Source organism: Accipiter gentilis, chromosome 10 (assembly GCF_929443795.1).
Source record: "Accipiter gentilis chromosome 10, bAccGen1.1, whole genome shotgun sequence".
Taxonomy (NCBI): Eukaryota; Metazoa; Chordata; class Aves; order Accipitriformes; family Accipitridae; genus Astur; species Astur gentilis.
The window spans coordinates 36,934,993-36,955,771 of record NC_064889.1 but is presented as its reverse complement, the minus strand read 5'-3'; the positions used below and the strand labels follow the sequence as shown (position 1 = coordinate 36,955,771).

At 35.7% G+C, this 20,779-nt stretch overlaps 1 protein-coding gene across 15 annotated transcripts in view; it reads left to right on the top strand.

Moving 5' to 3' along the window:
• Positions 1 to 20,779, top strand: part of BPTF (bromodomain PHD finger transcription factor) — a 57,234-nt gene that overhangs the window by 14,264 nt on the left and 22,191 nt on the right. For 10 of the 15 annotated variants that reach the window (XM_049811590.1, XM_049811592.1, XM_049811598.1 and 7 more), the window contains exons 3-15: positions 6,938 to 7,161; positions 7,885 to 8,085; positions 8,613 to 8,801; positions 11,525 to 11,698; positions 11,832 to 12,037; positions 13,254 to 13,609; positions 13,900 to 14,031; positions 14,573 to 14,702; positions 15,498 to 15,633; positions 16,855 to 17,076; positions 17,398 to 19,798; positions 20,030 to 20,154; positions 20,396 to 20,524. In XM_049811590.1, the coding sequence (XP_049667547.1) occupies positions 6,938 to 7,161; positions 7,885 to 8,085; positions 8,613 to 8,801; positions 11,525 to 11,698; positions 11,832 to 12,037; positions 13,254 to 13,609; positions 13,900 to 14,031; positions 14,573 to 14,702; positions 15,498 to 15,633; positions 16,855 to 17,076; positions 17,398 to 19,798; positions 20,030 to 20,154; positions 20,396 to 20,524 (4,625 nt within the window). The remainder of the gene's footprint in view (positions 1 to 6,937; positions 7,162 to 7,884; positions 8,086 to 8,612; positions 8,802 to 11,524; positions 11,699 to 11,831; positions 12,038 to 13,253; positions 13,610 to 13,899; positions 14,032 to 14,572; positions 14,703 to 15,497; positions 15,634 to 16,854; positions 17,077 to 17,397; positions 19,799 to 20,029; positions 20,155 to 20,395; positions 20,525 to 20,779) is intronic. The other 5 variants (XM_049811600.1, XM_049811587.1, XM_049811591.1 and 2 more) reach the window with 3 other exon arrangements.

Here is a 20,779-nt window from a genome sequence, read left to right as displayed (position 1 = left end):
GTAGATTTCTAAAAACCCGTGTAATTAATCCATCGGTTTTCTCCAAAATAAATATTCTCATGATCTATATATAAAAAAGGGGAAGAAACCCAGTGCCTCCAGCTTAATGTGCCTAAAACACATGAATGTGAGGAAGAGAAAGGGAATTTTAATGAGAGCTCTCCCGTTTCTTGTAGAAGTTACTGATAGGTAGTTAAACTCTCTTGGTGATCACATGGTGTATAGGACACTAGTTTCAGTTACTATCACCTGCCTAGATAGTATTTGGCTGTTAGATACTGGTGCTGTTTTGATGGTCTGCCTTTGAAGCTAAGACTTTCAGAGGCACTTAAAGGTATTCACCATATCTATTAACTAAAAATGCAGAAACTCTTGTATGTGAACACTTCTATAGGTATAAACAAAGTCAAAATAGCAAGAAATGCCTGTCTTTGGGTGATCTACTTTGTATGTTTAACACAATTTCCTGTTACTGGTTGGTCTTGAGATACTAATGTCTCTCAAAACATTAAGAATAATCAAACCCTTGTTAGTGAGGGCATTGTGCCCTGTTTTTTACCTGAAAAATTGAATCTGAAATTACAAAAATACTTCTACGTTTTTCACAGGAAAATAGCTAAAGACTGTTTTTTCTTATAAAAGACTGTTCATGTGTAATTGTTCTCATAATGGAAGAGAAATATTATTTAAGTGAAATCAATGGTATTGTTAACTAAGGAAAAATAAAGAGATTTTACTAGATTTCTTGAAGTACAATTTTCCATTCAGTATTATGGAGAAAATAAGCCACATCTGGATACCTTAACAGAATTTCATACAAAACAGATTACAGTGAATGTTAAGATATTAGCCAGTGTCTTTAAAAGGCATTGTGAGGACTGTTGATGGTGTTACGACTTGCAAACAAGACACTTCTAAGGACTTGTTTTAGTCCTTTAAAATATAGTGCTCTTTCTCTAATGTTTTGTTAGCTGATGCATTAAGTATTATCGCTGCTCTGTTTCCTGTGTTCTTCTTTCACACTTGTAAAAAAAGAGTCCATGTTTGATTATTTTTAGTTTCTCCGGGTTATAAATGCCACAGTAGTGTCGAGTACTGTCAGGAGTTTAGTAGGCAAATTATTTGTTTCAGAAATCATAAACTAAGTTTTATGAATGTAAGCTTCGTATCTTAATTGGGATTTATTTGAAGAGAAAATACATCAATCAGTATTCCATTTCAAGTCAAAATAGATGAGAACTGTAAACAATACAGTAAAAGGAAAATTTTTACTGGATTTTCCATTTTACTGATTTTTTGATAGCGATTAAAACATTTCAAAACATAAATAGAAAAATATTTTTGTGTTTACAAAGACAAGAAGAAATGCAGTTCATCCATTAATTGTTTCCTGAGTTTCTTTTGTATTCTCATGCGGGTCATCTAGGTTGAAAGATCTTTTTCTGTGCTAGTCGCTATCCTTCCTGTTGCCATTAGACATCATGCCTCCTGCTAGTGTAAATGTACCTGTGCATGCTTCCAAAATGAGTTCTTTCTGAAGTATGTGGTTTGGATTAAAAGTTTTTCAAATCCTCCTGATGGAATTGGAAGAAAAAACAGATAGACAGTTTTTCTGGTAGATCTGCAGCAGCAGTACTCTTTAACAGTGCAGTGTGGGATGTACAGAACCAACCGATTCCACTAGACTTTTCATAGAACTTTGACATAATTAAACTTATGCATAACGTGCCTTAAAACTTTATGCTAATGCCACTTCATAAGGGGACAGAAGTATTTACTACATAACTAAATTCCAGGGAAATACAACTTTAATAATTCACATAGATATTAAACTCTGTACTTTAAGTTTTTAATGCCCTTTAGATTCAGTAAGCGTGCTGTCTTGCAAACCCAACCATTTTGCATATATATATATATATACACTGAACAAGATCAAACCACACCTGATGTCTCGGATAACTGAAGGATAAATTAAAGGATAACTGCCAAATGGTAAAACATGACATTCATGAAATGATATTAACATATCAACTTTATTGAGATGAATAGAGTGTGTTTACCAATGCCATGTGATCAAATATATCAGAGGAAACTAACAGATCTAAAAATAATCTGCACAAACACCAACTTGAAATCTTGCCCAGGGGGATTAGAGAACAGAAATCCTAAATACTTGCGGGTTTTTTGTTTTTCAAAGGAGTTTTTAGGACTTTTTACTTATTCTCCCCTCCCCTCTTACAAATGTTATAAATCAATACTACAATTGGTTTTACCATCTTCTAAAGGGTTTTGTAGACTTGTTGTTACTCACTGATACTTTTATTTCCATGGTCATCACTTGCTGAGGGTAATAAGCCTTGTTTAAGGCCATCATTGTGGTTTTGTTTCTCTCTTCCACCTCTTCTGTTTTACAAAGATGGAAAAGTGGTCTCCTCTCATACATTCCCATTAGCAAACATCAACAAGATTTAAAAAAAGGGGGGGGGCAAGAGAAAATTAATTTTGTTCTTGTTTTAAGCCATTAACAAATTTAGAATTATGTCTCTGGGTCAGTTGCATTTGTTTTGCTTGTGAAGGTTATTTGTGCAGGTTAACAAGTCAGGAAATATAGGACTTTGACTTGTATTCTCCTAGTAAACTGCTGATGAACTAAATGAGTTCTCTCTCTAGAAATATTGAAATGCTTTGAATTTGTCAAATGTATATGAAAGAAGATAATGAAACATTGACTTTCATGTTGATAGCAGAAATAAGTCACAAATTGCTATTCCTGAGTTGTATGTATCTTCCTCCATGGTCAAAAACAGTTTTAGCTTTTATTCTGCAAAATTTGTCACGCTTTTTATGTTCTTAGTGGGTCCTCCTCTATTTTCTACAATTTATTAAAAAGGTTTTGGATCTTCATTTGAATAGATTACTTTAATAAATTTACTGAATTCTTCAGTTTCTAATTGAATCAGCATGGAATTCAGGAAGGGATGTATCTACTTTGCTATTGCTTTACTTGAAAGTTTCTAGCATCTTCCATGCTGTCATTTTTATCAGTCTTAAAACTTTCCTCTAAAACCTGCTAGTGAACAGTTCCTGGCAGTGAAGGAGGGTGAAAGAGGTAGGGAATAGTCTTGTGATTCTTTCTTCCTTACTTGGCCTCACTTAGTGTATGTGACTCAACTGACTCCCCTGGAGACTTAAGTAGACGTCTCCAGCACCAAGCTGGCAAATCTGTCTGGCTTGTCAGAGAAAAACATTGGGAATTGGTCCTTGTGTAGACTTGCATCTTTCCATCTTCTTTTTGTGATAGCCTCTCTGATTTCTTCAAAGGGTAAAAGCAGTGTCCCTTTAGCCAATGCAAGATGATGTTCAGGGAAAGTCAGCTTAAACCTTTTAATTGTTAATTTAAATCTTAACTAACTTTGTCAAAGTGCATCGCATAGAATGCTTTCTGTGGTAGTTCTTTGACTGTTAGTGAGGCGGTAATAAGCACTCCAAGGCTTCCACCTCCATACACCTGAATCTTGAAAAGAAGTCTGACCAAATGTGAGTTTCGTGTAAGCATACATAACAGCAAGCTTGTGACATTTCATTTTTTGTCTGTGCTTTTGTCAAAATGCTAATTCCTGAACTTCTTTTACTAAGGTTTGTGATAGCCTTGAATTCAAGAGAAATTCTGTGCTCAAAACCCTATATAAATGAAGTAGAAGGGAAATCAAATACTCTTGTATAATCTCATTGTCCATTTCTAGATTATTATCTGAGCAGTTCTTTAATGGGTAGGACTCAAATTTGTTGTGGTTTAACCCCAGGCAGCAACTAAGCACCACGCAGCTGCTCAGTCACTTCTCCCCTACCCAATGGGATGGGGGAGAGAATCGGGGGGTGTGGGGTTGTGGGGAGTAAAACTCATGGGTTGAGATAAGAACAGTTTAATAGAACAGAAAGGAAGAAAATAATAATGATAATAATATGACAATAATACTAATAAAATAATTGAAATATACAAAGCAAGTGATGCACAATACAATTGCTCACCACTCACAGACTGATGCCCAGTTAGTTCCCAAGCAGCGATTCCCCCTGCAGGCCAACTCCCCTCAGTTTATATACTGGGCATGACATCACATGCTATGGAATATCCCTTTGGCCGGTTTGGGTCAGCTGTCCTGGCTGTGTCCCCTCCCAACTGCTTTTGTCCCTCCAGCCTTCTTGTTGGCTGGGCATGAGAAGCTGAAAAATCCTCGACTTTAGACTAAACATTACTTAGCAACAACTGAAAATGTCAGTGTGTTATCAACATTATTCTCATACTAATTCCAAAATATAACACTGTACCAGCTGCTAAAGGAAAATTAACTATCCCAGCTGAAAGCAGGACAGAATCATACATGGAAAGATTAATTAGCTCTAAGTGCCTTCTGCAGAATACTCTCTCTTTGCGGTCTAGTATCTTGATTCTTCAGTGTGCCTCTGGGTTTTACTGGCCTGTAACATAGCATACCTTTGCTGGTAATGAAGGCTTTTTCTTGAGTTATATAGGGAAATTGAAGATAACAGTTAATTGCTTTTCAGTCCAATGGAACCTTGTAACACTAGAATAGGAAGAGCTGATGGGAAAGGAAGAGACAGATGCTTCTTGGGATTTTAAGGTGACATACATACGCACCCTGGATGCATTAGCATAGCTGTAGCAGTCTCAGATTTGCTAAATGGGAGGAGACAGTGGAAAAAGAAGAAGACACTTGGATTATCACCATTGAAATTCAGGCAAGGTGTACAAGCCTCTATGCCTGAGCTGCTTGTCTGGCAAATGGGTACTAGCACAGCCTTACATCATGGAATGATGAGACTATATAAAGTGTTCGTATTGTTGCATATCTAGGTCACATAAGAAGATGTATAAATGGCATATCTATCTAGCAAATAATTGTGTAATGAGCTAGGGGTTCAAAATGAAAGGTTAAAGTTTCCTTTTTGGTGAGCTAAGAAATAATTAAAGTATAAACTTAGCAACAGCATTATATTCTGCGGTCGTGTTTGTAAGGAGCAGAGCAGCCTTACAATTGCTGCTCTGCCAGTATCCTGCTCTCACCACTTCCATTGGTCATTTGCCACGGAAAACTCAGAAGGCATACTTTTTCCTGTCCTTCTTAGTTAAGCGTTTTGTTTTGTCCTTTTCTTTCCTCTTGCTATATAAAGCTGTATTCTTGCATTCTCATCTCCCCTTCCATCTTAGTTTTTGGGTGTTTGCCTTTATCTTCCTTTTCTGTGCCTTTTGTTCACAAACAATAATAAAGGTGCTGCCATTCCTATTATTGTTAATAAATAACTTTCTTGGTTTAGAGGAAACATGGTTTAAATAATAATTTTTCTTTAACGTGGAAGTCTACAGGCATAGAATATTCCATAGAGTCAAATGATTGTCAGTGTTCAGCTGTTACTTTTTGATGTGTAGTATGTGGGCGGTCTTTCTGAGAAAACTTGTCAAACTTAACCATGCTAACCTGTTAAAACTAATGGAAAGTTACTGGTAGCCTAGAGGAGTAAATGGGTAAAGTAGAATTAGTTACTTTTCATGAGCAGAGGCCTTTATGAGAGAAATGATAGTATTTCTTTGCAATACGCCAGGTTTTATCATCAAAACCAAAAGTCTGTTTTGTAGCACTGGTTGTGACAAATTAGTAGTTGAATTTTGAGTAATGTTGCCATTATTAACTTCATAACACTTTAGTAGTATTCTGATTGAGTTGCAAATATTACAGTTGTTTCATAAATAGAGTGTGGAAAATAGTAGACAGATGATGATTGAGTTGCCTTGCGGTTTGACTTTCTGGATATCTGAGGCCAGTTTTTACCATCTTCAATGTGTAAGCCATGTGGAGGCAGCCCGTAGAGAGGAACACAAAACAAACCTTCCAAGGGTAGATCTTTCAAACTACAGTCAGCTTTTCATTCCTATTGACGACTTGCTTTAGGATTACTGGTGAGCCATAAGTCTGTAATGCTTTTACAGGTAGCACAAGTGTAGCAGTAGTTTAGCTCCTCTTCCACATGAAGGCCAGGCTGATAAATCGTTGTGTCACCCCATACGATGTTGACGGTATTGGGAGTGCTGGGGTGTGTTGCGGAAATGAGCGGTCCTGCCCACAGCCAGCCTGGATCTGGCTGCTGCTGCTGAACAGGACCTAACAAGCCAAGATGAAACCAAGCAGCCTTCTGCAGAACCACTTGAAGCGTCCTCCTTGTGCTCTCCAGCAGTCTGGGAGAGCCTGTTACCTGAGATGTTTATGGAGCTCACTTGTGTCTGGTGGCCCTGTTGAGATGCTTTTGACACTGTGGTCCTCCAGTAGTTTTATTTAGGCTCATGGTATCATGGAGTAGCCCAGATAAAAAAATATGGAAATCCCTTGCTATTTTAAAGGATCATACTATGATTTTTATGTCCCTTACTGGTGCTCTCACAGGTGAATGCCATAGAGATGCTAATGTAAAATATTTTATGAATGTCACATTCTATGGTTTGAATTTCCTAACTGCTATTTCCTGAATATGCAGTGAGAAACACTGCCCTTTATGGATTCTGGAGCCATGCCCTCTTTTGCAAATTGTTTGGGACTTAGTAGTAGATTACTGGTTACAGTAATAGTAAATGTAATGAAAATTAAACCTTGTTGCCAGATTGGACAAACCAGTTTTAAGGATACTCTTCAAAAGCTTTCCTGAGGAAGATGTCATGAGAACTTCTGAGGGGATGAAGAAAGGGAGGGAAATGAGAAGGGAGTATTTGGATACTAAACTGGGTGCATATGACTGTCCTCATGCGATTTGTTTGTTCACACTTGGGTATTGGCATTTAATAGTTCTCTGCAAAAACTAGGCTGATACCAATTTTTGTCATTTGCCCAGATATTTTAAAATTAACATTTTTGAAATACTCTTTCAGAGAGGAAGATTCAGAAAGTGAGAAGGATAAGAAAATCTGGTACTATAGCACAAAGATCCAGCTGGCAGAGTTAATTGAATGCCTAGACAAAGATTACTGGGAAGCTGACCTATGCAAAACTCTGGAAGAAATGCGTGAAGAAATTCATCGGCACATGGATGTGACAGAAGACCTTACTAATAAAGCAAGGGGCAACAACAAGTCTTTCCTTTCTGCAGCAAATGGTAAGAATATTTTGTTTAATGGGAATAGATGTTGCACTTTGAATCAAATACTTGTTTATTTTACTAAAAGAAGTTTATAGACGTTAATGGAGAAGCATCATGCAGGTACCAGCATGGCTATGTAATGCTGACTTCTTGTAGGACTATTTAACATGTATTCCAGGATGTCCTGAATGAGTCAGATTCTTGATATGCTTAGGGTGTGCCAGATTGTGATCATTCCAGATGTTGGAGTGGAGCTGTGTTGTCTCTCAAATGTTTCTTGACATACTGTCTTTTATACATGTATGTATATAACTCCTCATAAACAGTTAACAATCCAATGGGAGTTGGAGTGGCAAAAAATATTAGAGCTCCAATATTATGGAAAATGTGGAAGAATGCATGTCTCCTCTGCAATTTTCCAGCCATCTTAATTTATCTACCTTGGAGCAATAAATAGCAATATAAATCTGAAGGTTTGAACTTTGGTTTTAGGGCAGACGTGAAGATTAAATATTCAGGTTTAAAAATTTATTTAAGTCCTCACTATATAAATGCATAACTTGGAGAAATCAATAATTAAATCTTTGGAGTTGTTTCTGCTAAGTGGGGAAAAGCGGTGAGAAGTTGGAAGTTATCTTTTGTCTCATTGAACGGAAGTTGTATTTATGTTATTTCTGCTTAGTGTCTCTGTAGGCAGTGGTTTGTTCTTTACCGATGACAACATACTTTCTATTGTAGATGAAATTTTGGACATTATCAGAGCAAGAAAAGGAGAAACAGTGGAAGATAAAAATACAGCAGATGATGAAGGAGAAAAGGCCAAAAGTGACATTGATAATGACCAGGCAGATGCTGAAAGAGGCAAGGAAGAATCTGGAGACCAAGATAAAACTGAGGAAACACCCAATGAGCAAGATGCAGAAAAAGTGAAAACAGAAGGTAAAGCACAGTCAATTTCTTTAACAACTTCATTTAAGTAAAGTTAATCTTTAGTTAAGATCCTCCCATTTCTTTGTTAATGTGATTTTACTTTTTTTTTTTGTATGATTCTATAAGTTATTTTTTAAATAATAGGTGATATTTGTCAGTTCCTTTGTGGTTGTATATTTGTTGTTAAGTAGTTTCTCCAATTTTCCTAGTTTTCAAGTTAAATACCACTAGCTTGTAGACACCCTGGCTTGAGGTACAGGTGGCACTTACAGGTTATGATCAATGTGTTTGTAGTAAGCAATATTACAACATTTTTAACATTGTTTTCCTCATCAGAATTAAATAGTTTGTTCTTTGATTCTGAGACAATACTATCTCATAGCAAAAGAAAAAAAAGTGGGAAAAGCTCAATGTTTTTCAGCATTATCAAACAGACAAAGCAAGCTGCTGAAGTTGCTTTCTATGGACGATGCCAAATGACATCCTAAGACATACTAAAGAATATCCCTAAAGTTTTGTTGTGCATTTTACTATAGAGGCAACAGTCGTTGGGGATAAAAGTAACTCTGTGACATCAAGCACTGATGACAACAACACAAATCCTTCTGCAGGAGAGACTAGTTGCTCTGAAGGGAAGAACGCAATGGGGTGTCAGTCAGAAACCCTTGATAGCAACAACGTGGCAGAGAAGAAGGTGGCATCAGAGCTCCCTCAGGAACTCTCAGGTACAGAAGGCACTGTTACCAATGCCTCTGTAATTTGGGGAATCTGTTAAGTTTTTCTATCTGGTTTGTCCACTAAAACCATTCACAGCGTATATCACTCATGCTGTTTGCTTGCAGTGCCATCCTTTACTGCTACGTTGTCATTAACATTTCAAAGTTAATTTTCTTGCAACTAGTGCTTGAAATTTGTGCCCCTCCGTGACATTAGCATTTGTTTCCATGCCTTCCAAAGATGACTATGGCTAAGCTTTTTATGTTCTATTTTCTGTATATTTTATTTTTCCATAGTGATCCATAATGATTGTTAGCATCTTATCAAAGTTTATTTCAAATTCTAATTTGCAGCTGGCTTGTTTATTATTTTAACCTCTCATTTACTGTATAAATTACTAACAAACAAAGTATTTTCATTTATGTGAGTAAACCATTGCACTGAAATGTCAAGATTAAAATTGTCATGCTAGGAATTTTAAACAGATTTCAGAATTAAAAGCACAGAGGCTCTTGTATTTTAACGTGTTTTGTTCTGCCACCTCAGTGATTCAAAAATAGTAATATACACTAAGTAAAAAAAACAAACAAACAACAAAAAACAAATAACCAAGCTTCAGATTTAGGAATAAATGGTAGTTGATTAGGTGTAACATAAATTATCAGAGTACTATTTTAGAATGAAATTCTCTTACATTTAGAATTATATTCTATTGCAAGCTTTACTATATAACCAACTGTTATTCTAAACATCCGATTACTGTTAAAATCATCAGAATGTTACTTCCAGTTCTTAAAAATCTAAAAATATTCTAATCTGTGATGTAGCCATAATCAGTGTGTCATGTTTTTAAAAAGTGGTAGTAAACATTTTCTCTCCTACAGAGATAGTTCTCCATTCAGATACAGATTGCAGTTCTTGAAATTGAAAACGTCAGTGCATCCAAACCTTGTAATAAACTTTGTTAATAAGAAGAGAAAATGAAAGTTAAGATTAATCCATAATCTGGAAGCCTCATAATATACTTTTTAAAGACAGAATATATCCTAGTACATGGGACAAAAAGCATACTTTTTAGATATTTGACCAAATATTTTTGCCTGTTCTCATAATTTTTTATTTTATTTTAAAGTTAAAATAACTGTATAGAGGTTTAATGGAAAAGACACATATCCTATAACTTTGTTCCAGACATATTTATGGATTTGTATTTTATTCTAAAGATTCATTTATATATTTATCATTATTTCTTTATTATACTTTCACAGGTACTTTTCTCCTTCCAAAGCTTCTAGCTTATTTTTAAATTAGTGGGCTCTTTTTGTGTGTGTGTGTGGAGAGGGTTCTTCTTCAAGTCTAATTTACTGCATTCACAGTGATAACTTGCATTCCTATTATGAAATTTCAGTTTGAGACGCTCATTTCAGAGGGAGGGAGAGATACTGAACCAGTACCAGTGAGGCAGCTACTGCCAAAGAGGGGGAAAATAAGAGTAAAATGCAAAGCTAGGCAAGAATGTGTCTGTCACCATCCTTGTTAAATGCAATTTGGATATGAGTTTTTTATTAAGAACCTACTTTGGGTGCTTCCACTCTCCTACAAACAGCAGGCATGGCAAATGATTCCATTTTTCCCCTTAGTAAAAAGGGAAATGGATCAAACAGTGTTGGTCACCCACTTGGCAAAGCCAGAGATCAAGATGCATTCAGGTTAGGGATCTTCTAAGAATCCCAGAATATTTACCTAATCATCTTTCTTCTAGGAGTGAATGTTTCACAAAAAGGAGGTTTTGTTGTCACCTTTCTTTATCACAACAGAATCCCTGATGTTTTGGAAGAATTCTAGAAATAGAAAAATCTTGTATTTTTTTTTAAACAGCTAAGCCGTGTCTCTTGTACAAAATCAAGATGACGTTGTTTTGAGGGATGGTGGTTTGTTCTTACTGGGAAGCTGGAGTGATTTATTTCTAGGTAGCTGCAATTCACCGATGCTGTAGTCGAAAGATCGTACTCGTGCAGCATGCCTTAGCAACAGTGAGGTGGCAATAATGTCCACAGCTGTCAAGACAGACAGTGACAAGGACAACTGAGGACCAAGAACCCATTTATCTTACTGAGCTTGAAGCAACATGTAGACCCATCAGATTGTAAAAAAGAGGCTGATATTTTAAGTTTGCAGAGGAGGAGTTTAGATATAGAGTGGTGCCAGTTGAACTGAAGTTTGGGGAATTCCTCAGAATTAATGTGCTGAAGAAGAGACAGTCAAAGACTCAGTGGAAAACTGGAGGGGAACTGAAAGCTGTAAGCTTTGAGGAACAGCTAAAGCACAAGAAAAATCAAAAGAGATAAAATCATAGAAGCTGCAAGAAGACCAAATTTCATGAAATTTGCATTCTAAAAGCAAAACAAAGTCTCAGGAGAGGGTTCTCTGTGTGTACATCTATAGAAAAAAAAAAATTGTCTTGTATTTAAAATGTATTCATATTTCATCCAAGTATGAATTTCAGTCCTCTAGAGCTGTAAAAGTTGAAACTGCTTGAAATGGAACAAAAAATATTTTCGTGGATACAGTGCTCTGGAGGGAATTAATATTTTACGGATATTTCTTTCCAGTCCAGCAAAAGATGTTCATCTGACTTTTTTATCTTTTTTTGATGAGAAATTTAAAACTAGAAAAAATTGCATTGATCCAATTCAAAAGAAAAATTAAAAGTGAAGTTGTTCTTTTGTAGAAGAAACTGGTCAGATGATCCCTAGCAACAGTAGCAGTGCATCTGCTGCACCTCTACAGTCAGATGTTGAAAACAGCAACAGTAGTGAGTTGGGCTCTGGGCAGAATGACTCCATTAAGACGCCTGATGATGCTGAAAATGCAGAGAGGGGATCCCAGACTTCAGAGGACATAGGTAACAATAACAATAATAATAATAATAGTGTATCTAATTTTATGCATCTTTTCTTTTTACTTTATAACTCCCATACCTCAATAGAAAACTTCCAGTTTTAAGTTTGTTTTAAAAGCCTTTTTTTCCTGGGCAGGAGAGAAATCTAATGGTGAAAGAAGTGATTCTCCAGGCGCAGGGAAAGGCACGCCAGGTTCGACGCGAATGCTCACAAGATTACGAAATCCAGATAGCAAGTTGAGCCAGATGAAAAGCCAGCAGGTTGCTGCTGCAGCACATGAAGCAAATAAGTTATATAAAGAAGGCAGAGAGGTTTGTGCACATCTTGGAAAACTCAAAGAAGTACGAAAACTGTTTTAGAAAACTGATAATCTTTTTAAAAATAAAAAAGTGATTTTGGCAGACTGTGGAGGTACTTAAAAATGAAAATAGTGATAATAAATTAGCAAGTGGTGAAATTGTAATATCACAGGAACTTTTTTTCCTCCCTCTCCTTTGCTCTTGCTCTCTTAGTTGCTGTCTACAGAGGGGTATGACAGTGACCCAGTGCACCTCCATTCCTTTAACGTGCTGGTCATAAATGTTAGATAATTGTTCACTATATAGCCAGTAATAAGTTATATGCATTTTCTCCCACTTCTGTCTTCAAATCTCTCAGAACTGGTGTGTCAAAACTACAACTTTACAGTGGTTTGTGTTTGATTATTGTTTGAATTTCTAGCTAATAGCCACATTTCCAGTTCATAACAAACCTGTCTGGCAGAGTATGGTCATTTAAAGACAATCACTGCAAAATTGTAGTACTGCTTGATGCAGATGCAAATGAAATCTCTCCAAATGTCTGCCAGTTGGTATAAAATTTTTGTAGTTTTTTGTATGGCTGTAGGTTGTTTGTTGTTTTTTTGATGGTTTGGGGTTTTGGGTTGGTTGGTGGTTTGTTTTTTTTTTAAGTAGCCCAGCTTTTCCAGGAAGGAAGTGTTTGAATGTGAAGAGTTTGTTGCAGTTAGTTGTCTGCATGTTGTTTGGTGTGTTAATTTTATTTTTGTTAACTGGTTTTCCTTGTAAGTTAGCATTTAGCATATTTATTCACAAATGTCTCAAATTTGGAACTGTTATGAATAATTAGTGATCTTATCCTTGCCATGTTTTCAAAGTCAAAGATACTTGTTTGCTTAGCTACATGTATGAATTCTGTGATTTACCAAGGAGGAGTTTCACAGAAAGCTTACTTAAGTTCAGTGAAGCTGTTTTCCCAAAGCTGTCTCCCTCAGTAGGCATAATTCAGCAAAACGGGTTCCTGTTTGACTTCCTGAGGAGCCTGGATGGCAGGTTTTTTTAATGTTAAAGTTGATCTTTGGGAATATCCTAACTCTGTATACAGTAAGTGATTAAGTACATACGTTTAGTCTGTTGGATAAACAGTTATTTGCTTCTACAAATTGATGCAATGTATTTTCATTATTTTGTATATAGCCAGTTGAAGTCTAAATCATAAAATAAGTAAATAGAAATACTTGAAACTTAAGTAAATCTTTAAAATCGTTCTTTCTTTCGCAAGGTTCTGGTGGTCAACTCTCAAGGTGAAGTCTCCCGAATGAACACAAAGAAGGAAGTTGTGATGAAAGGAAATATCAACAATTATTTCAAATTAGGGCAAGAGGGGAAGTATCGTGTTTATCATAATCAGTATGCCACTAATTCATTCGCATTGAACAAGCACCAGCACAGGGAGGACCATGACAAGAGACGACATCTCTCTCATAAATTCTGTCTGACTCCTGCTGGAGAGTTCAAATGGAATGGGTCTGTACATGGGTCCAAAGTTCTTACCATATCCACTTTGAGGCTAACTATTATTCAGCTAGAAAACAATATCCCGGCATCATTCCTTCACCCTAACTGGGCTTCCCACAGGTAAATTAATAAATGAAAATATATGTTCTCTTGTTTTACTTGGATTTTTGCTAACTATTAATAAGCAGTGGTCTTTGGTTTTTCAAATCGGTGATTTTTCAAGCACCATGCTTCACTATATTAAAATATAAGATAACGTGTGTGTTTTCTGAGGGATGGGTAAAAGGATTGCACATTTGAGTAAAGTATTAAAATATAGGAGGTTTTATCCTACCATTAAATCTTGTTAACGTAGCATGCTATATTAGTGCATGTATATGTTTCAGGTTTTTATGCTTTTTCCAATTTAGGTCTAACTGGATTAAGGCTGTTCAGATGTGCAGCAAACCTAGAGAATTTGCACTAGCGCTGGCTATATTGGAATGTGCAATTAAACCAGTTGTCATGCTGCCAATCTGGCGGGAATCATTGGGGCACACTAGGTAAAAAAAAATGAAAATCTTTTTGAATATGAGAACTTTACTTTGTTTTACAATTACTAGATCCTCGAAGCCTATAAGAATTATGTTTAAATTTAGTCAGTCATTCAGCACTTGAAGTGGTTTTTTCTCAACCAGAAACACTAAAAATACATAACAAGATTTTTATAGTGTCGTTGCTTCTGCAAAGCAAGTTTGTTTTCTTTATCTGAGCCACAGTCTCAAAGTGATTAAACTTTGGGAGACTAGAAGAGCAAATTTCAACACACTTATTTCAGTGGAGTCTTGTCTCTCATTGTATCATAGAAGCAGAAATGAGATGTGTCTGATGTTCAACAGTTGCTGGCAGCTGTGTTTGTCTTACTGAAATAGCCGAGAAAAGTAGTGTTCCTGTTGCAAGTAATACAGATAACCTGATACTGGGCATTCCTCTTAGCTTCAGATACTTAAAATTATTCAAAGGGCTAGTATATGCTGTTGCCTGACTTTTTATATTTGCTCACAAGATCCTGTACTTAAATGCACTTAAATCTGTATGTATTAGATTACGCAGAATGACAGCAATAGAAAGAGAAGAAAAGGAGAAAGTGAAAAAAAAAGAGAGAAAACAGGAAGAAGAAGAAACAATGCAGCAAGCTACATGGGTGAAATATACATTTCCTGTCAAACATCAGGTAAGGTTTTCTTTTGTGTGAAGAACAAAAAAAATACAGAAATTGTTGATTTCTTACTATTCTTCTTTTTTTATTTTAAACTTAAAATTTTAATGTCATTGAGTTCCTTCCTGCCATTGGAGTAGGAACCATGTCCATGTATTCAAGCACATAATCTTGGTCTGAACTAAATTTGACATGTATTATGCTCTTAGTGACACTGCCTGAGTTGACAGATGTTTGTCTGCAAAATGCAGCCTTTCCTAATGGAAGGGTTCTAGATGGTTATTGGAATCTTGTCTGTATGTCTGTCCCTGTCCCTCTCCAGTGCTCCCCTCCCATCCCCACTCTCCCCCCACAAAAAACATCTAGCCTAGCTGCCTTTAATTTGGAAGGTTATCTAATATGATGGGAACTACTATAGAAACCTCTTTATATTCTCCTGCAGTAGATATTAAATACTTTTGTTGGAGTGGTTCTTTGCTCTAAATTTATTTGTTTTAACAAAGATACAGGTTGATTCAAAACTTGTATAATCTTCCAGCTTTTAGGTAAATAGATTCTCACTGTTACATGAAATAAATATGGGGTTTAGATGTTACCATGATAGAAGCAATTTAATTATGAGCAGATATATCTTTAATTTTAGATAGTGAGTTATTTCACAAATATACTTCAACTTGCTTGAAAAAGTCTGTAAATTAAAGATGATGTTTTGGGTTTTTTTAAAATAATCTTAGGGTTTAAAAGGAATGTATACATTAATAATGCAGCAAATAGCACCATTAAAACTACTATTTTAAAAATATTTAACAGGTTTGGAAGCAAAAAGGAGAGGAATATAGAGTGACGGGATATGGTGGCTGGAGCTGGATTAGTAAAACACATGTCCACAGGTTTATGCCCAAACTGCCTGGAAATACTAATGCAAATTACAGAAAGTTGCTGCCAAGTAAGTGTCTGTGTTGCTTACGGTTTTTTTAAGAACTAACATGCTGCTTTTTATTGCTTATTCAGTTAATTATTTGCATGTGATTATTTCTTATGTAGACTTTGATATAAATAGTGTTCCAAAGAAGCTTTTGTGGATATCTGCTAATCTTTGTCAATATAACCAGTTGTCATAGACATTTTAACTACATTAAATTGTTTCAATTATGAACATGTGTGTAATATTTGTACAGCTTGTATAGCCTTATGTAAATTAGAGGTAGATAAAAATTATGTAGATAAACAGAAGCAAAAATTAACATCTAAAATACTGGTGTGTATATATACACACACACACACACACACACACGATATTGACAGAATACTATTAATCAATTTTATTTGGGAGCAACAGTTTTATAAGGGAAAAGAAATTTATTTCTCCAGAAAGTTCAAAACACACCTTCTCCCTTATTTGTTCCAAAGATTTATATTTAAAACCAAAAATTTTGCACAGTTGACTTTTAGAATGCATCCTGAACTGTACAAGTCATATCTATAATCAATTTAATCTTGAGTTTTCTTTTAAAATTTAGAAAATGGTGGCCCACCGTTCATTACATATCAAAATGATTTATTTCCTCACATATTGATGTAATACTTTCTCTGTTGCTTTTAACTGGATCAAACACAAAATGGATGCTGCTGCTTTTGGTGTTGTCTATATGATTGTTAATTAGATTTATCTTGCCTTTTGTATTGCAATTAATAGCCATTACAGTGTTAAGCACAAAGTCATTTGAATACCAATGTCCATTCTAGATTAACTGTAGAAATGAAAATTATGAATAATTATATGTGAATTTTCAGAGTCTGAATTAATATGCTCTTAATAAGCTGGGTTTTCAGAAAGTGGTATTTAGTTTCCTGAAAAACAGGGGTTGGGGGGGTGGTGTTGGTTGGGTTTTGGTTTGTGTTTTTTTAAAAAAAGCTGAACAGGGACTCCTGAAAAAAAAACCCAAAGTAAATGAAACAGTTTTATCTCTGGTGGGCTTTTAGATTATTTTTTTTAATGCAGTATTGCACTAAGCTTAATCTATGACATTACCATTGTATACTTAATTCTATTTCTGACTTTCACTAATGTGTGAATGATTTGAGAGGTAAACTAACATACATTAAAATGTAGCAGAGTATAAAAGATATTCTGAATAATTGAAACCATTTAATTGATTGTTAATAGCAAAGAGCGAAGATGAAAAATGCAACTTGGATAAAAGAAAAGGTCCAGTTAAGGTAAAAATAGAGAAAGACAGAACAAAGGATTCTCATGATCTGCAAGCAAAAGACAAAACAGATGTTTCGGAAACCTTGGAGAAAGCACAAGTGAAAGAAGAAAAGTCACGTGAAGAAAAAGTAGAAGTTAATACAACTTCTGAAAAATTAGATTATGCAAAAGACAAAGGTAATATACATAAGTTATTTTAAAACTAGCTGTTCATTACAACATTGCATGCGTAAAAGCATAGGACCTCAGAAATAACTGTTGAAAAACTGTAACAGATACTGTCAAGACACTTAAAATGTCTCCGTTAAGTGATTGCTTATTGTCCCATGTAGTAGTGTCTGATGTTTTAGTTCCCTTTTTCTTGAAATCTATTAATATGCTAAAAGCTCCATTCATTTCTTAGTACTTAACGTAAGTATAGGTAAAATCACATGTAAAAACGTAGTTTGGCATTCACTGTTAAGGGAGCTTACTGATTCAGATTTTTATTCTTCACAGTGGAAAAAGAAATCGATGGTGAAAATGATAAAGTCATCAAAGAAGAACCTATGGATGTAGATGATGTGAAAATTGAATCCCCAAAAAAAGATGAAGATAGTCATTGTAAGCTGGATATAATCAATGTCAGTGAGGGATTTCATTTAAGGACTTGCTACAAAAGGAAAGTAAAATCATCAAAATTAGATGGACTACTTGAGAGGCGAATAAAACAGTTTACACTGGAAGAAAAACAACGTCTAGAAAGGATGAAACTGGAGGCTAGTGCTAAAACTGTAGGCATTCGATCTGTAAGTCCCCAGAAAAACATAGATGAGCTACAAATGAGAAAAGTAAAAGAAGGAAGCCAGTTTCATGTGTCTTCCCAAGATCAATCCTATATGTCAGATAAGACCCAAATCGAAGATGCAGAACAGAACTGCTTGCCCATCAACAAAACTGGTGAGCTAGATGAACCCTCTTTGCCTTTAACAAACAGGCTATCAAAAAGAGAAGGCCAGCAACTGGATGAAGACTCACCTCAATCCTCTGAAGGTGAAAGCTCCATTCAGAATGATAGTAAAGAAAACAACCCTGAACCTATGACTGCTGATAAGTGTCAAGGACAAGATGCTCTTGGAGAGTCTGAGAGTTCCTTTGTGGATGGCTTGAAACAAACAAATGCAGAAGGTAGAATCAAATGGGATGTTTCGGAAACAAGCGAAAAGCCTTTGAAACAAAAACTACCTAATACCAGAGTATCTCAGCGTGAACGTGAAAACTTAGAGCCAGTGGTAACTGAAAGCAGCTGTAGGAAAGATGCTCTGGCCATTCTTGAAAAAACAGATTCAGAAGGGAATTCTGAACAGCAGAGCAAAGATCCAGAAAACAATTGTATGATAAAAAGCCATATTGAACCAACATCCTCTCAAGAAAGTGAAATGGAGGAAGAAATTGCTCCAGGAAAGACTGAAAGTAAATCTGAAAACAAGATTATATTTCACCAAAAATCAGTTAGTAAAGATCTAGAACCATTTAAAACAGAGCTAATTTCTGAAAGAAACCTTGCAAGTCAAACTCTGGAACACATGGATGGAGCAGAAGTTGATGAGGATTTACTGAGCTCTAAACTAACTGAGGCTAACGGTCAAAAGAAAGGTCAGGAACTGAAAGTAGAGACAAGTACCATAAACAAGTATCTTGATCAGACAAATCGAAATAGTATTACTGACAAAAAGAATAATAAAGATGAAGAAGCTGAGACAGACTTAGAAAAATCAGCATTTCAAATGAATGGAAAAGACAATGACATCAAAGTATTATCAAATGATGACTGCTTAGGTAAAGATACCTGTGAAACTAAGGCAGGGGGTGATATTGAACCAAAAGTTAATAATATTAATAAATCTATTCCGGAACATGAAATAAAACCACTGACTTTTAAGGAATCTTCAGTAAAACCATTCATGAATGGTGACATCATGGTAGAGGACACAAAGGACAAAAATAATGTGGACCCTAAGTCACGTCTGGAGAGTTCACCTGAGTTTGAATCGGGAGAGGGTCTTCAGCCACCAGATGAAGTTCCCAAGCAGAAAACTGAAGAAAACCAGCTTCATCCTGAGAGATCTACCTTTGTTGGGACTGCTTCCGTGCCAACACATACTGTCTGTAAAGAAAATAACCTGACTAGTGAAACAGAATCTATGGAAACTGAAGCAATCGAGGATAAGAAAGTTGCTCCATCGCCTGTAACCTCATGTGAGGAATCTAGCCTGAGTAGTGACTTTGCTGATCAGAATGGTGTACAGACATATAAAATGGAAAATATTAATGGAGACAGTAAAATAAAAACTGTTATTACTGAAGTGACTACCACAACATCAACTGTGTCTACAGAATCCAAAACTGTGTTTAAAGTTGCAGAGACTGTAGCTTCTAACAATGAGAAAACAACAGTAGTATCATCTACAGAAAATTGTGCCATATCCACTGTAACGACCACCACTACTGTAACTAAGTTTACCACTCCAGCTACAGACAGTAACGTTGATGTCATTTCTGTACAAGAGCATAGTAAAACAGTGGTTACAACAACAGTAACTGATTCACTGACCACCCCAGAAGGCACACTGGTGACTTCCATGACTGTCAGCAAAGAATATTCTACAAAAGACAAAGTGAAGTTAATGAAATTTGCAAGACCCAAAAAAACTCGTTCTGGAACTGCCTTACCGTCTTATAGAAAATTTGTTACCAAAAGCAGTAAAAAAAGCATATTTGTTTTACCCAATGATGACTTAAAAAAGCTGGCCAGAAAAGGAGGGATCAGAGAAGTTCCCTATTTCAATTACAATGCAAAGCCTGCCTTGGATATCTGGCCATATCCATCCCCAAGGCCAACTTTTGGGATCACTTGGAGGTACATACTTCACATTTTTGAGGAGAAGTTAAGGATGTGGTAAAATTAATTGAATTTTAAAATACAAGTGATATACGTGTTTGTGCCTAAACATGCAAATTTTGCTATTTATTATTCAATAATTTTCTATATTGTTCATTAAAGGTAGAATGGAAAACCTTTGTCCCATTGGTTTGGTTAGGTATTTTAAATACATATTGATTTTAAAATATAATTAAACTCTGTTGTTAGGTACCGACTTCAAACGGTAAAATCACTGGCTGGAGTGAGCCTTATGTTGCGGTTATTGTGGGCATGTCTCAAATGGGATGATATGGCAGCAAAAGCTCCACCTGGGGGAGGAACTACACGTACAGGTATTATTTATTTACATTTCTGGGTTTCTTAAGGCAAAAGCTCTTGCTGTTAATTTTGAGTATTACACTCATTCCAAGCATTTCTGTAAAGGCTTGATGTTAGCTATGGCATTTGAATTTTTTTAGTCAACAGTTTGTAGTAGTTGCTGTTTCTTTACCTTGAGTATTTTGGGTTGATTGGAGATTTAGCTGCCTTTTTTTTTTTTCCTGTTATTAATGTATTGGGACTACTTCATTGTAGAAACATCTGAAACTGAAATTACAACAACAGAAATAATCAAGCGAAGAGATGTTGGTCCATATGGAATCCGGTCAGAGTACTGTATAAGAAAAATTATTTGTCCCATTGGTGTACCAGAGGCTCCGAAAGGTATGTTTGTTCATACATTTTTTTTCTGCTTCCCATAAGTTCCTACAGAAATTAAGGTAACTGGATCTTTGTTAATTCAGACCATCAAGGGAGCAAATATAGCTTGACATAAACTATTCATTCGCCTATTTGAAACAAGTAATGCATTTAACAAACTGACACGATTTATCTGAATCTGAAAGGCCTTCCTGTTTATAAAATGAGACTGAAAGAGGCACTAGATCTTGGTTTACACTTTAATTTTGTTTTATGATT